This window comes from Phocoena phocoena, chromosome 2, assembly GCF_963924675.1.
Source record: "Phocoena phocoena chromosome 2, mPhoPho1.1, whole genome shotgun sequence".
NCBI lineage: Eukaryota > Metazoa > Chordata > Mammalia > Artiodactyla > Phocoenidae > Phocoena > Phocoena phocoena.
The window spans coordinates 174663815-174681140 of NC_089220.1; the positions used below are offsets into that span (position 1 = coordinate 174663815).

General features: G+C 41.3%; 1 protein-coding gene across 1 annotated transcript in view; it reads right to left on the reverse strand.

Annotated features, from left to right (window-relative positions):
* ZEB1 (zinc finger E-box binding homeobox 1) overlaps positions 1-17326 on the reverse strand; it is a 189358-nt gene that overhangs the window by 58908 nt on the left and 113124 nt on the right. Inside the window, exon 2 of the mRNA XM_065870861.1 lies at positions 13991-14191. Within this exon, the coding sequence (XP_065726933.1) occupies positions 13991-14191 (201 nt within the window). The remainder of the gene's footprint in view (positions 1-13990; positions 14192-17326) is intronic.

The following is a 17326-nucleotide window of genomic DNA, read 5'->3' on the forward strand; positions in this document are numbered from 1 at the left end:
AATGTTCATTATTGTGCCAGCCTTCCCAGCCCTCCAGTGTTTTTCAGAAAAGATGCATATCTCTCAAAACCCAAACTAGACCCGAATACAAAAGCCCGAATGAAAGGCAGAATGAGCCTGACTCATCCTTGCCCCCAAAGTTCCAGGTATGGAGACCAGCTCTGGGATAAGGCTGCCGGCAACCTGGAGCAGACCGGGAGGACGGTGATGGCCGTGCCCGAGGCCTTCAGGGACGGGACATCAGACATTCTATCAGACAGGCTAAGGCAGGGATGAAGGCCAGAGATCTGGCCAGAGATTCGACAGCACATGCACTCTGTAAGCTGAATTATTACTATGTTTCAGTGTTCCTCCTTTTGTTCTATTATTGTTTATTGAGAAAAATCTTTTTGAAAACTCCAACTTTTTTTTTCAGATATACTAATGAAACTCAAAGAAAAGGGGGTTTTGCTTCATTTTGACCAGGATTAAAAAAACCTTTTTGATGGATTAAAGACCTAAATGTAAGGCCAGAAACTATCAAACTCTTAAAGGAAAGCACAGGCAGAACACTCTATGACAGAAATCACAGCAAGATCCTTTTTGACCCACCTCCTAGAGCAATGGAAACAAAAACAAAAATAAAAAAATGGGACCTAATGAAACTTCAAAGCTTTTGCACAGCAAAGGAAACCATAAACAAGACCAAAAGACAGCCCTCAGAATGGGAGAAAATATTTGCAAATGAAGCAACTGACAAAGGATTAATCTCCAAAATTTATAAGCAGCTCATGCAGCTCAATAACAAGAAAACAAACAACCCAATCCAAAAATGGGCAGAAGACTTAAATAGACATTTCTCCAAAGAAGATATACAGACTGCCAACAAACACATGGAAGGATGCTCAACATCATTAATCATTAGAGAAATGCAAATCAAAACTACCATGAGATATCATCTCACACCGGTCAGAATGGCCATCATCAAAAAATCTAGAAACAATAAATGCTGGAAAGGGTGTGGAGAAAAGGGAACACTCTTGCACTGCTGGTGGGAATGTGAATTGGTACAGCCACTATGGAGAACAGTATGGAGGTTCCTTAAAAAACTACAAATAGAACTACCATATGACCCAGCAATCCCACTACTGGGCATATACCCTGAGAAAACCATAATTCAAAAAGAGTCATGTACCAAAATATTCATTGCAGCTCTATTTACAATAGCCAGGAGATGGAAGCAACCTAAGTGTCCATCATCAGATGAATGGATAAAGAAGATGTGGCACATATATACAATGGAATATTACTCAGCCATAAAAAGAAACGAAACTGAGCTATTTTTAATGAGGTGGATGGACCTAGAGTCTGTCATACAGAGTGAAGTAAGTCAGAAAGAGAAAGACAAATACCGTATGCTAACACATGTATATGGAATTTAAGAAAAAAAATGTCACGAAGAACCTTGGGGTAAGACAGGAATAAAGACACAGACCTACTAGAGAATAGACTTGAGGATATGGGGAGGAGAAAGGGTAAGCTGTGACAAAGCGAGAGAGAGGCATGGACATATATACACTAACAAACGTAAGGTAGATAGCTAGTGGGAAGCAGCTGCGTAGCACAGGGAGATCAGCTCGGTGCTTTGTGACCACCTAGAGGGGTGGGATAGGGAGGGTGGGAGGGAGGGAGACGCAAGAGGGAAGAGATATGGGAACATATGTATACGTATAACTGATTCACTTTGTTATAAAGCAGAAACCAACACACCATTGTAAAGCAATTATACTCCAATAAAGATGTTAAAAAAATATTTCATTCATTTTCTTCTTATTGGTTTGGTTTCTGACGAGAAGTTGGCTGTAATTTTTAATTCTTGTTCTTCTGTATATAAAGTATTTTTCTCCTCTGATTTTTTTTTTCAAAATTTTACCTTGCTTTTGATTTTCTACAGTTGGAATATGATATGTATAGGCATATTAAAATATTTTTTGGTTTATTTTGTAAAAAAAAAAAAACCTTTTTGATTTAAAATAATTTTAGGCTTATAGAAAAGAAAAATAGCACTGAGTTCCTGTATACCTTTCAACCAGTTTCTTACATAATCACCATACTATTACGACCACCATTATAAAAACATTAAGGCCATACTATAACCCACGCACAGATCTTATTTGACTTTCACCAGTCTCCCCCCTTAACGTCCTTTTCTTTTCTGGTTCAGAAATCAATTCTGGATCCCACGGTGCATTCACTTGTCATGTCTCCTCGTCTCCTCCAAAATTTGGCAATCCAGTCAGTCTCCGACAAGTCTTTGTTTTTTATGACCCTGACACTGACAATTTTGAAGAGTACTGGTCACTTATTTTGTAAGATGCCCTCAATCTGATTTCTCTGACGTTTTCTGATGATTGGATTGAGGAAATACATTTTGAGCAAAACTGTCTCTGAAGCGATGTGCCTTTGTTAGTGCCTCTCACCAGTGGTGTGTGGTGTCAGCGTGTGCTACTACTGGTGACCGTAAGCTTGATCACCTGGTTAAGATGCCGTCAGGTCTCTTTATACTAGTTATTATGCCTTTTCTCTGTAATTGTCTGGTGGGGAAATACTTGGCGATTATGCAGATACACTCTTTTCTCATTTTACTTGTACCCACTAATTTTAGCATCCATTGATGGTTCTTGCCTGCAACAGTTATTACCAAGGTGTCTGCCAAATGGCGATTTTCCATTCCCCTAATTACTTCTTAATTTACAACTGGCATTACACTGTAAGGAGGAGCTTTCCCTTCTCCCCCATGTATTAAGTATTTATATCAATAGGGATGAATGGGTATTTTATTTTATGGATTATAATCCAATACTGTCATCACTATTTTGCTGCCAAAACTGTTCCAGATTTGGCCATGGGGAGCTCTTCAAGGTAGCTCTTGTGTCCTTTGATATGTGCCTTCATAAACTTTTTAGCACTTTCTTATGTTCCAGGCTTATCTCATATTTCCCCCGCTCAGTTCTAGAATCAGTCATTTATGCAAGGAGCCTGGGTACAGTCATTCTACAGGAGATGGTATGTGAATCCCAGATCTGCGCACCTAGATACACTCACTGCTACTGGCTCTCATTGCTTCCATGCCTTCTCAGCAGACAGAGCTGGGAGAGACATATATGTACCCTAACACCTGCATATAGCCATGTGTAATTTTGTATTTATCTTTATAGACATAAAGAACCATGAGTTCACTCTGGTACCTCTGATTCCAATCGGACACCACAGCGTTTATTCTAGCCTCCTTTCTTCCCCTTGTTTGTAACTTCTTTCTGACAGTGAGAAATCTGGGTCTCATCATCCTCGACAAACTTATTTGTTCAATTCCAGTGTACACTTTACATATAAAATAGTTCCAAAATAATGCATACCTCTGTGAGTAGCATTTTTATTAACTAGAGGGAAAACAGGGACTGGCGGGGGGGGAGTGTGACACTTGTCTGAGTGTATCTTTCTGCACGGTACACCTTTACAGCCACGACAATGTCCCTGTTCCCCGCTCCACCCTGCCCAAAATAAATCACTCAGCAGACAGAATAAAAAATGAAATACAAACACCAACAAAGGAACCTAACTGTATTATAAATGAATGACATCACACACTGAAGGGGGTGGGGAAGACAAGAAAGAACCTACGTAACTTGGAAAGCAGTACTTGGAACACGCGCAGTAGAGCTGATGACAAAGGAGCTGCACACACTGCTCTCCAGGCAGCTCCTGTGTTTGGCTGGGATTTGCAGGAGGGCAGAGGGCACGGCTGAGGCTCACACTGTGGGCACAGCCCAGGCTCCTCCGCCAGGGCTGTCTCTTAACACTTAGGTATTTAGAGGCACTTCAATAGTACGGTCGCATATTAGCGCAAATGGAGTGGGATCCCCTTGTAAGTAGAACTAAAAAGTACCTCCGTGGTCATCTGGCCCAGTCTTTTCATTTTACAGACGCAAAAGAGGCGCTCAAGAGGCACAGAGTACAGTGAAGACACGGAGCCGCGGGGGAGCTTTGTCCACATCACACACCAACCATCCTTGGTTGAAAAGTTTCCAAAGAGTAGGTCAGGCTGAATCTTGAGACGTGAGGATAATTTGGCTCGATAATGAGTTATATAGTGATTGATGCACCGTTTGCACAGATTACTTATTTTATTATAACTTGTATTCAAGAAAGCCTTATTGCTATGGACTACAAGATCAGAATTTTACATGTTTTTATTTTAGAGAAGTTTTCACTGACTTGGCATTTTTGTAAACACGTACATTTCCACAGAGTTTAAAAAACTTCAAGTAGAAAAATGGTTAAGTCGCTATTACTTGGGATCACTTTTTAAACTCAGCAATTTTAAAGCATTAAGAAATAGCCAATCTATTAAATAATATTTTATACTATTGGATGTTTCATATACTTTTTAAAAGCTAAAAAAATGAGGGGCCTATAAAACAGGTGTCTCAAAAGTTAAGAGTGTGTATATTTAAGAACGTTTAACTGACACAAGCATGAGAATTTTTGGCTGAACCACAAGAAACTCTTGTCAGATAAGTATGACATGTTGGAACACTGCCAGGTTACACTATCTTCCCTAAAAAAAAATGTCAAGTTTATAGTATTTTAAAACAACAGGGCTTAAAGAATCTAGAAATTTCATTTTTAGAAGTGAACATGTCCTAGTTAATTTAGTATCTACGATGAAACTATTGCATCTTCTCTATAATCTAAGAACTTGATCCTAACTTGAGATTTCACTCCCAGATACGAAGAGATTTTTCAAGGCGCTTACTGCATAATTAACATCTCGATAGCATATATTTTCCAATATATTTAGACCCTTGATTTGCACTCTGCTGCAGCTGTGTATCAGTTTCATGTGCTGGTCTCTGGCACAGCTAAATGTCACTGACTGCTTTCTTCTTTACTGTTTCCCCTTTTTCTTAAAAGTCTTTAAAGTAACTAATTGGCATAGATGGTGTGGCTCCTGTAGCTTTCCTTCCTTGTTTTTGTTGTTTGTTTTGTCACATTGGGTAGTAGTTTATTAATAGGATGCACCAAAAAAGTAGAGAACACAGACCAGCAGTGGAGCTGGGTCTCCTGAGAGAAACGGTGGCCAGGCAGGGGGACTGTCTGCCTCTGGGAGCGAGCTCCACTGGCCGTAACTCAAGTGTTCTGCTTCTGCTCCAGGATCAGGCTGGTTTGGTCAACCAGGTCCAGTTCGACAGATAATTTTTCAAATTCAGCCACAAGGACCGCCTTGAGGAGCCATAAAACAGTTCAAGGGTAGGAGTGCTCTGGATCCGAGGCCTCATCACATGAACTTTCATTTGAAGGAATGATTAAGGGCTACAATGGTAGCCAACTGAATAAACCAGTGACAGTTACTCACCTGGATAGTCATGAAGTTAAATTAACTTATTGAGGATTCTGAACCAATATTCCAGCGAAAAGTCTTGGTTGCCTTGCATTGCTGGGCAGTGTTGCCAATCTGCTGTGCCCCTTTTCTCAGATGAAATTCTAAACTCTAGCAGTGGGAAAGGATATTTTTAAGTGGTGGAATGCCAGAATTATCCAGACTTGAGGTTTTCAGTGGCTGATACTGATTTTTCACTTTGGTCAAAACTGTTTATCAAAAGAACGGTTTTATGTTTATTGGTTTGTTCTACTTGGTCAGGCAAGATTGTTTTGAACATGGTGTGACACACATAAACCTTTATTATTTAATTAGCTATGGTAAAGCCTAGAAATTAGCCCTTTACGTTGGTTTAGAAATATAGTTTATTTATGAAAGGAATGTATCTCCAAATTGAGGGTTTTTTCTTCAGAGGAGTTTTAAGTAGTTTTCAGTGTCTCTTTAACATATGTTCTCTAAACAATGCATGTTGAACAATAATGGCTCAAGTGAAAATAGTTATGTTCAGGTAGGAATTAATGTGTAATTCTCAATACCCTATGACTTGAGTATCAAATTTACCATAAGATTTGGTCAAACAGAACTTGAGGTAGCTTGTACACGATACAAATCAGAAAGTATTGATATTTACTGCCTCATTAATTTTTCCTGCCCACACTCATGCCGTTTGCTTTGTCATCACACGTAACTGGAACATCCAGAAGAGGAGATTCTACTGCATGTAGTCATATGTTCACTCTTGCCATTGTGCTCTCTTCCTTCCTGATGTCCCAAGATTTCTTTTCTATCACTTCCTTTCTGTTCAGAGAGCTGCTTTTAGCCATTCATTTAGCGCAGGTGTGCTGGGGACAAACCCTCTTAGTGTTTCTTCATTTGAAAGTGTCCTGATTTCTTCTGCATCCTTGAAGGATCTCTTTTCAGGATGTAGAGTCCCAGGTTGACAATTCTTCTCTTCAGCATCTGAGGTGTCCTGTTTCTGGCTGGCTCCATGGTTTCCTACGAGCAGTCTCTGTCACTTAAACTGTTTTCCCCTAAAGGTAAAGGCGAGACTCTCCTCTCTCTACCTTCAGGATTCTTTCTTTGGCTTTAGTTTTCTGGAGTTAGCCTATGATGCATCTTGGCCTGGGTCTCTTTGGATTTATCCTGTTTGGGGTGTGAGTGCGTGTCTTTTGCCACATTTTGGAAAATTTCAGCCATTAATTCTCTGAAAACTTTTTCAGGCCCGTCCTCTTACTTCTCTCCTGGAATTCTGATGACAGGCACATCAGATCCAAAGGAGTCGCTTAGGCTCTGTTCTTTTTGCAGTCTGTCTCCTTCTGTCGTTCACGCTGGACGACTCTCCTGCTCCAGCTGCAACCTCGCCGATCCTCCTCCCACCCTTCCACGCGGCTACAGAGTCTGCGTGCTGAGGTTCTGAGTTTCAGTCATTTTTCAGTTCTAACTTTTCCGCCTGGTGCTTCCTCGTATTTTCTGTTTCTTTGTGAAGACTGTATCTTTTAGCTTGAAGGGTGCTCACGATTGGGAGTTGAAGCACTTTTATCACATGACCGCCCACGTCACATAATTCTTGCATCTTTGTCACCTCAGTGCTGGTGTCTGTTGATTGTCTTTTCTACTTCAGTTGAAACTTTCCTGGCTCTCAGTGTGACAAATGAGTTTTGAATGACACCTAGACATTCAGCTATTCTGAAAGGAGACAGAGACCCCGGATCTCCCGTGGGAAGGCGGGCACGCTCCCATCCTGGGCCGTGGCGGGGGAGGTGCGGGCTCCTTCCTCAGCCTCTGTTCTGCACCTGGGGAGAGGCGCTGCTCTTTACGGCTGAGTGGGTGGGGTCCAGGCCCCGGCCAGGCTCTCCTGATCCCGCTCGGGCTGAGAAGGGTGAGGTGCCTCATCACCGCGCTCCACGTGGCTTCCGCTGGCCCTGCGGGCGGGGGTGGACCCCTTCAGTCTCCACCAGGCTTCCTAGCACGAGCGGGTGGGATGCCTGTCACCACTGCGGGCGGTGGGATGGAAGGCCAGGCTACCGCGTAGTTTCCACGGTGTTTCCATGGTCACTGCTGCTGAGTGGGTACCCAAGTCCCAGCTCCCTACTTGGTCTCTGACATCACCATGGGGGGAGGTTCCTTTCAGCGAGTGTGGAAGGCTGGGCTCCCCACTAGCCTTTGCTGGTGAGGGTGGGCAGTAGGGCTGCTGTCTTCCCGTGGCTGGACTAGAGCAGGTAGTGTCCACAAGCCGCCTGCTTACCAGGTGTTGAGGTTCTGATCCACGAGGGACACATGGCTGAGAGAAAGCCCAGGGGACTCACTGCTGGGTTGTTCCTCGGGTCCTGAGGCAACGAGCCTGCCTTCTTCCCTCCACCTACCTTCAGAGTCTTCTTGTTTACATGTAGTATCCACAGGTTTTGGCTGTACTTAGCAGAAGAAACAGGGAAAAGTGTATCTATCCCATCTTTCCAGAAGAAGTCTCTATAGTTCTTTTTAAAACAGTTGATAAAGGATTAAGTGATTATCTTATTTTACTACTTCCTAGATGCCTTATACGTGGGCCAGCCAAGAAAACTCCTTAATCTCTATTCATATTTTATATAAGAAAAGTTTAAGAAAAGAAAGAAAGAAAAGTGCCACCCAGATGGAGCTTCCAGGTTGCTCAGATTTCAAAAGTAAATTTACAAAGAGCAGAAAGAATGTCACATAGCCAAGGATGAATATAGGAGTTTAGACAACGTAAGGTCCAAGTAGTGTCAGGAAGATAAAAAATGAAGAAGAACTAAAGCTCTCAAAATGTTAAGGAAAGCAAGGAAGGGAAAAACATTTTCTTGAAACTGATGGTATAATTGATGAAGATTAAAAATAAAAGAAGGAAAACGTCTTACGTCTTAACTCATTCACTCACTTGCAGGAGATTTCTTAAGCATCTAATACGTATTAGGCGTCAGTGGTCACAGACAGAGATCAATATGATACAGTGTGTGGCCTCAGGAGTGTTTGGTGGAACAGAGTGATCAGTCAGTCACAGCACGATGTGGGAGAGTGACAGACAGACGCAGCTTTGCTGACACTTACTGTGTCTGCGGGGGTCAGACAAGGGGTCACAGAGGAGGAGACAGACAGGACAGAAGGACGTCCAGGAGAGGGGACAGGATACAGAAGCTTAGAGGAACGGGTTGGACACAGGGCGTGGTACCACTCCAAGCCTGGGAAGACGTGGTGGAGCTGGGCCGTACTGGCCCTGGTCTGTCATGTTGCAGAGCCTGGATTCATATCCCACAGGCAGCCAGGAACTAAAAGAATTAGTTTTGATCTTCTCTTCCAGAAAGTATGAAGTTCAAGAAGCAAAAGAGAATCAACCTCATGACAGATACGTCGCTGTACAGGAGCACTTGGTCTCCTGGCTCATACAAAATTATCTTCAGAAAATATAAAAGACTTTGAAGATAAATCACTGACCTGATCACTGGTTATGATCTGTGAGTAACCGTGGAGATTAGGAGATATGGACAAAGTCATTCAATTTGCATAGTCTACCTTTGACTTCCTTTTGTAAACTACAGATCAGAGATATTTAACTTTCATCCTGAGAATGTTTTCTAGAATAGATTATAAAGGTACTATGTTGTCTGCACTTGAGAAGAAAAAGAAAACATTGACCACTAGCATTCAGGATGGGTTCAAAGAAAAAAAGTCATATAAACTGGCCTCATATCCATTTTTTAAAGTATTACTAGGAGGCATGATCTCATATGATATTTATTTTTGAAGACATGGATGGATTTAAAAATGGTTGAATAAATTTATTTAAAAGTGGTGGTTTAGAGAGTGATGACAACAGAAGAAGGCTAGTGCCACTAGGTCTGTCGTTGGCCCTACTCATCACACTTCTGGATGACAGAGGGAAATGGACAGGACAAAAGACAGAATCAGACTCAAAACCAGCTACAAGTGGGACTGGTTCCAACAAGATTACGAGTAATAAATGTGTCATAATCAGCTCCCTCCAAACCTAACTGTAAAATGGAAGAAACCATGGGATCATCTTAAACCCCTCTTCCTCTCACAATCCTGACATAATCCATCAATAAACCCTAGTGACTCTACTTTCGAAGTACAACCAGAATTTGGTACCCCTCACCACCTTTACTTCTACTGTCCTGATTCAAGTCACTGCCCTGGAGTATCGTAATAACTCTTTGCTGGTCTTTGTGTCCCTACCCTTGACCTCTAGGGTTTATTCTCAGAATAAAATGATCCTGTTATCCATAATAATGCTTTTAACCTTCAAGTCAACATCATCTGAAATAAATTTAGCTACACCCGTTTTTTTGTGAGTATTTTCATGGGAAATACTGTTTTTTTGCCGTACGTGGGCCTCTCACTGTTGTGGCCTCTCCCGTCACGGAGAACAGGCTCCAGACGCACAGGCTCAGCAGCCATGGCTCACGGGCCCAGCCGCTCCGCGGCATGTGGGATCTTCCCGGACCGGGGCACAAACCTGTGTCCCCTGCATCGGCAGGCGGACTCTCAACCACTGCACCACCAGGGAAGCCCGGGAAATACTATTTATCTATCTTTACCATGTACTTGTCATTTTCTCTGTTCTTCTTACACCTCAGACCTCTAACAAGGATTTCTCTCTTCACGCCTAAAATAAATTCTTTAAGACTTGCTTTAATAAGGGTCTACTGAGAACACATTTTCTGTTTTCATTGCCTGAAAGTTGTCTGAAATCATCACCTCCCTTCTTAAAAGATATCTTGTGAAGTACAGAATTCTGTATTGGCAGGCATCTTTACACTATGTCTGGCTTCCACTGTTTTTACAGAGAATTCAGCTGTCGGTCCAACTGCCACCCTCTCAAACATAATCTGAATTTGGGGGGTTTACTTTTAAGAGTTTTATTTTTGTCTTGGATAATCTGTAATTTCACCATAATGTGACTGGGGATAGATTTATTTATCCTTCTTGAGATCCACTGAACTTCCTGAATCTGTGGTCCGGTGTCCTTCATCAAGACTGAAGAAAATCTAAGCCATTATCTCTTCAAATACTGCTGCTTCCCTGTTCTCTCTTCTCCTAGAATTAAGAGTAGAAGAAACTTCTATTCTATCCTGCATGTCTCTTATCAGGATTTTTCTATCTGTCTCTCTGAGTTGCATTTAGTATAAATTTCCCCCTATATTCCAATTCATTAATTCTTTCTTCAGCTCTGTTTACTTTAATGTTAAACCTATCCTTTGAATTTGAATTTCTATTATTCTATTTTTTTTAATTTTCAGAAGTTATATTTGGTTCTTAAAATCTGTTGGTTCTACTGTATTTTATTCTACCACAGCAGGTAATTTCAAGTTTGCATGTGTTTTCTTTAAACATGACAGTCATTTTATAATCTGTATCAGATAGTTAAAGTCCTTATGGGTCAGTTTCTGCTTCCTTTTGTTTCTGGTAGTTCTCACTCACACTGCTGTCTTCTTGCTGAATTATCTGGGAAACTTCTACAGTGCTGCGATGAAGGTATGTTCCTCCAGAAGATTTGGCTTTGCGTCTGCTTGGTGTCTATGGGTAGGGCAGCAGGTCCACTTTGGACTCAATTATGGCTTGAACTTTATCAGGCTGCCCAGTGATGCGAATCTGAGCTATAAATCAGTGCATGACAGCTTGTGGTTACTGTTTCTCAGAGACAATCCTCCATTCCCCCAATCCCTAGTCAAGGCAATTTTGTTTGCTAACTCCTGAGGATGGTAGGGGTGGTAGAGGGTTTGCTTTTAGTTCATCATAGTCAGGATGTAGTCCATACTAGGGGAGGATCTGCTACTAACTCTTTGGTGGTCCAAGGCTTTGTTTCTTCTCAGAGGCCTGAAAACCACATCTTAGGCTACCCTTGTGAGGCAAATGTCCTCAAGGCCAAAGAGTCTTCTATGCTGTGCTCTGCTGACCTCTATGGCTTCCTGTATCCACTTAGATATATAATCTGTTAATGTCTTACTATCTAGTTAGCTCTTTAAATCTTTCAAGAAGATTTCTTTATTTAAAAATTTAATATCATTATAGTTATTTTCAGTGAGAACACTGGTCCAAATAATCTATCCGAATGTATTTTCAGAAACAGAACCTCTTCATTGATTTTGTCATCTTTCTTTTTACCTCTATCTCATTCTCTTGATCTCCCCCTTTTCCAGACAAATCGTTTCTTTCTTGCTTCTGTAGTAAGACTTCATATCAATGACACCAATGGATCAGTTCTGGCTACCAACAGTAAATACTTAAGAAACAGCTGCTCCCCAAAGTTCTGAGCTCAGTATTACAATTTAACAGGTTATCAGCCCTGCTGTTAACCAACTGTGATAATGAATAAGCAAGTTAACTTCTCTGGGTTCTACTTTCCAGAAACCTGGGAGTTATGTCAGCCTTTCTTTCTCAATTACACAGAATTACATGGGATCAACCAAATTTAATATATTTTACCCCCTACACTTCTGTCAAATCTCTCCCTTTTATTCCCATCCCAAGGCCCACTTCTTTAGTTCCAAAACCCTCATCACTGCCTGAACTATTAAGCCTCTTTACTGAGGACACTGCCTCCCGCCTCTAGACACCCCTGTTCCCAGGAGTCTTTTTCCACGCTGCTACCAGACTTATTTCTGAAGTACGTATCAGTGCTGGTATTCTCACAGCTTCCAGGATAAGTTCAGATTCCCTGACTTAGCACAGGACGCCCTTCATAGCGTTTCCCTTGTTTACTTCTCTGAGCTCGTTTTCTGCCGACCCCATTTGTTCAAATCTTTGTGGTTCCACCCATGATGCGCCTTCTGCTGCAAAAGCACCTCCTGTGCCTCTCCTCTGCCTGCTGAACCTCTACTGGTCCTCTGTGACTCAAGCCCAGCACTGTTGCACTCGGAAATCCTTCTAGGACTTCTCCTCTCTCAGGTGTAGGTGTTCCTTCCTCGTGTTTCCACATAACTCTTAAATTTACACCTACATCGAACTATAATGGCTTTGTGACTTACTTCCCTCCTCACATTAAACTGTAAGCTCCTTTCACACAGAGACAGTCTTACTCCAGTTTGCCTCCCCATTCCTGCAGAGCTGCTGAATGCACAGATGAGTAACGCCATAAAACGAGGGAGGGGCTGATTACGCGATTCCAGAGGTCCTTTGTTAGCTATAAAATTTGTTAACTCCTGTCACCCTGTGCCTACTCTTTGGACTCTTATCTCAGCTTCCACATTTGGTTACCCAGATTCTTGGGCCTGCATACCTGACCCATTTCCCCTGACTGTCTAGCCTGAGTTTTGACGTCCTGTTGAGATGACTTCCCTGAATTTGAGTCTTGCTGGGCAGCTTCTCTCTGCCTGACCTTGAACTTGGTCCCTTCACCTGCTCCTCTCTGCCTCGGCTGATGCCCCGAGCCTGACCCCCACCCCGATCCCTCTAATTCACAACAGCTGCCACGTCCACATCCTTCTCTTTTTATCCCACTGTTGCTTAAATTCTCACAGGATAGGCTAAATAGTTTATTGGGAAAAGTAGAAAGGAGACATTTTAGAGCTGGAAGAAAAAGCACCTTCATCTGACAGACGGGGAGGAAGGTTAGACACAATGCTCGCTCACTGCAAGGGCACTAGTGGGGGCTCCTTGCTTTCACTGCTCCTTCCACTCAACCATGCTTTACTTTTGTAAAGGGTTCACTCGGGGAGAAATTTAAAGCAAGTGAAAGAACCATGAGAGAGAGACAGAGAGAGGGAAGGAGGGAGAGACAGAGAGAGGGAAGGAGGGAGAGAGAGAGAGAGGGAGAGAGAGGGAGGGAGGGAGAGAGAGGGAGGGAGGGAGGGAGAGAGAGGGAGGGAGGGAGGGAGAGAGAGACAGAGAGAGAGAGAGACAGAGACAGAGAGACAGAGAGAGGGAGGGAGGGAGGGAGGGAGGGAGGGAGATGCTTACAAACACTAACAATATTCCCATGATTTACCTGCATTTGGGATTTTTGCACACTGAATTATCTTATAATGTTACTATACCAAAATATACTTTGTTGGTTTCTAAGTAGATTCTTCATTTGAGGTCACAGTATGAAATTAAAGATAGGTTCAATTACATCAACAGTATGGGGAAAGCTTGATTCTGGTTTTTAAAAAACTACCAAAATTCAATATATTATATGGATCAATATATTACATGCAAGTTATGGTCAAAATAACTTTCACCTCTCCTAATAAAATAGCAATGCATCATCAAGTTTAACACAATGAAGGTATTTTCAAATTGTCAATTAGGCCCATGCATTTCCTACTAATCCCACACTGACTTTAGAATGTACTGTTTGGTAAGCAGAAGGAGACGTTCTACTGATTAACAGCAAATAAATTACAGTTCATTTCAAACTTTTCATCCAATTTATCGTTTCAGTTAATATATTTTTTAAAAGAAGACGGAAGAGATGTGGAACATATGTATATGTATAGCTGATTCACTTTGTTATAAAGCAGAAACTAACACACCACTGTAAAGCAATTATACTCCGATAAAGATGTTAAAAAAAAAATCCAGAGAATAGAACATTACCAGAAAAACTGCACTCACCATCGTCTTCCCAGCAGCTCTTCACGTCCCCTTCCCTTGCGCTGCTCCCAGGTAGCACTGCCTGGTCTGTCGGCAGGCCATCTTCTGGGGCGCCGCCTTCACAGTCTGCTGCATCCGTGATACTTTCTTCTTCCACAATGTGGAGTTTGTCTTCATCGTCTGAATCTGAATTTGTTTCTACCACAGTATTATAGTTTGTAACTGTAATACAAACAAGAAACAAATAATCAAAACCAAATAGTACAAAAGCTGGTTTTCACACCTTAGTACAAAGAAATTTTAAGAAGTTTTAAGTTTTAAGACTGTAAAATGTAAGCAGCTAATTTCTTTGATAACATGCACGCACACAGCACTTCCTAGATACCAGGTGGACAAAAAGGCAAGTAACAGTAGCCACACTTATTAAATGCTTAGCTACGCGCACGGGCGTTTTACGGAGAGTAACTCGCCGATTCTTCCAAAAACCTTTTAGCAGCCCCATGACCACAGGATCTGCCTACCGCCTACTGCTTATATCCCTGTTCTACAGAAGCGGAAACTGAGGCACAGGGAAGGTAAGTATCTTGTCCAAGACCACACATCTAGGAAGTGGCAGGCCTAGGAGTCTGGTTCCATCTTCTGTGTCCTTAACCACTACATCAAACATCTTCTCCAATCGTAATGAGTTTATATGACATGACGCTGCTTATGTAGCACAAGGGCTTCAAATCTTTAAAGCATTGCAATTTAAGAAAAGAGTTCATCTCTCCTAATAAAATAGAAATGCATCATCAAGTTTAACACAATGAAGGTATTTTCAAATTGTCAATTAGGCCCATGCATTTCCTATTAATTCCACACTGACTTCAGAAAGAATCAACCAATTTAACCAAATTTCCACATAATTAAGACATGATTTAAGTAATGTTTATACGTAAGTCCATCATTCTGAAGGAAAAAAGACCATGACATTTAGTTTTCAAACAGGCACCCCTTCCACATTTTTAATGAGCTTCAATAAACTTTAACACACCAGCATTATAAAGACATATAATAATTCTGAATAACTACAGCTCACAGAACCAAAACAACTTATATAGTATAGTCAATATTTTTTCTTTAGAGTCCTTGTAATAGTCACTCTAATGCAATAAATTATTTAGAACCTCATGGGGTATGGTCACGGGAATACCTCTTTTCAACAATTAGCCGGGTGATTCTTACTTGCTAAGATAAGTGTGAGAGGAAGGGGGGAAAAGAAAGCTTTGTTTGTGTAGCTAAGCAACAATCACTTCCAGTTATTCTTTCCATTTCTTCCTTAAATTTTCCAAGCTTTCTTGAAAGAAGATAATCACCTAAACGCTTAAAACGATATGCATATATATATATATATATATATATATATATATATACCCCTTCCCATACACACACACACACCCAAGAACACAAAAGAAGAAACACAATCAAAAGCATGGATGTGTATGTCAAGGTGAGAACTAATAACCACGTCTCCAAAACTGCTCTGACAGACCCTGGGAAAAGCCCTCTGTCCAAGAGAGTACTGGAGTTCCTCTTTTGCCCACACTGGGAATTCTTCCATATCTGAAGAAAAGTGTCAAGTATTGTTGTGTCTGTAATACTTCAGTGTGAATACAGTTTCCCAGATCTTGCCCCAAGAGCAAATAGTTTTCTCTCTAGTTTTAATGTAAAAGTAATACATGTAAAAAATTCAGACAATACAAAACATGTAAAATTAGTAAAATCCCCCTCTCCCAACTTTTCCTTCCTCAACTCACTCTTTCAAGGTAACAATAACAGCAAGGTTTATTACTTTATGCACTAGGCAGGCATGATACTAAGCATTTTATATACCTTATCCTATTTAATTGTAACACAGACCTCACCTTATACACATACATATCATGTATTTAATATCAATCCCATATATAAGTGTATGTGTGCATACTTAAAATACACACATATGGGATCACATTGTACTGTTCTGCCACTTAGTTTTTTGCCACTTAATTACATATCCTGGAAGCTTTTCTATGTGAGCATCTGTGGAGCTTTCCCATTTTCCTCTGGATGGGTACAGGGCATTTCACTGTAACAGATAGAACCTAACCAATCAGCTGTGGACAAAATTTAATTTGTTTCCAGTGTTTAAGCATTGTCAACAACATCATAATAAATTTTCTTGTAAATGTATCTTTGGACATTCCTTAAATACGTTTGTCAGATACATTAGTAGGGGTGGAATTGCTGAGTCAAAGGAAAACTTATTAAGTAGATATGGAAACACGGGGAATTCCTTGCACTCCAGCCACACCAGGAGCAATGTAAATTGTGAAACCGTGTGTGTGGGTAAAGAGCGTGATTCTCAAAGGACAGTCTGCAGTTGGAAAAGGGTTTCCCACCGAACCTTTAACTGAGAGTAAGATACAGGTGTGTGTGTGTTTGAATGAGGGAAAGGGTTTCCCACCGAACCTTTAACTGAGAGTAAGATACAGTTGTGTGTGTATTTGAATGAGGGAAAGGGTTTCCCACCGAACCTTTAACTGAGAGTAAGATACAGGTGTGTGTGTGTTTGAATGAGGGAAAGGGTTTCCCACCGAACCTTTAACTGAGAGTAAGATACAGTTGTGTGTGTATTTGAATGAGGGAAAGGGTTTCCCACCGAACCTTTAACTGAGAGTAAGATACAGGTGTGTGTGTTTGAATGAGGGAAAGGGTTTCCCACCGAACCTTTAACTGAGAGTAAGATACAGTTGTGTGTGTATTTGAATGAGGGAAAGGGTTTCCCACCGAACCTTTAACTGAGAGTAAGATACAGTTGTGTGTGTATTTGAATGAGGGAAAGGGTTTCCCACCGAACCTTTAACTGAGAGTAAGATACAGGTGTGTGTGTGTTTGAATGCGGGATCTTGCTGGCAAATGATGCACCATGCTATTAGCTTTATTTTTACTGTCAAGGGCTCCTTAGTAGTAGCCTACTGAATGACTTACTAAAGTCACTGAAAGTTGGGACAGTATATAAAGGCATTTCTATGCCACAAGCTAAACTCAGAACACAGCTAGTGTTTCCTCAGGGTTAATCGATTCTGTATTCCACTAGACCTGGATGCCATGGAAGGTTCGGCTCACTGCAAAGCTCTCATCGTGCTTGGACATTCACAGACAGCTGAAATTCCTACTATTTTCTGAAGGGAGGTTTCAGTGCTTCTTCAGTGTCTTGAGTTGACCATGGGTTTATATTGGTGCTATTCTTGCCTTTTAATGAAGTATACTCCAGTTTAGCTTTATCATTATCAATTTTGTTAGCTGTAGGTTTTTTTGGTCAACCCTAGATATTTA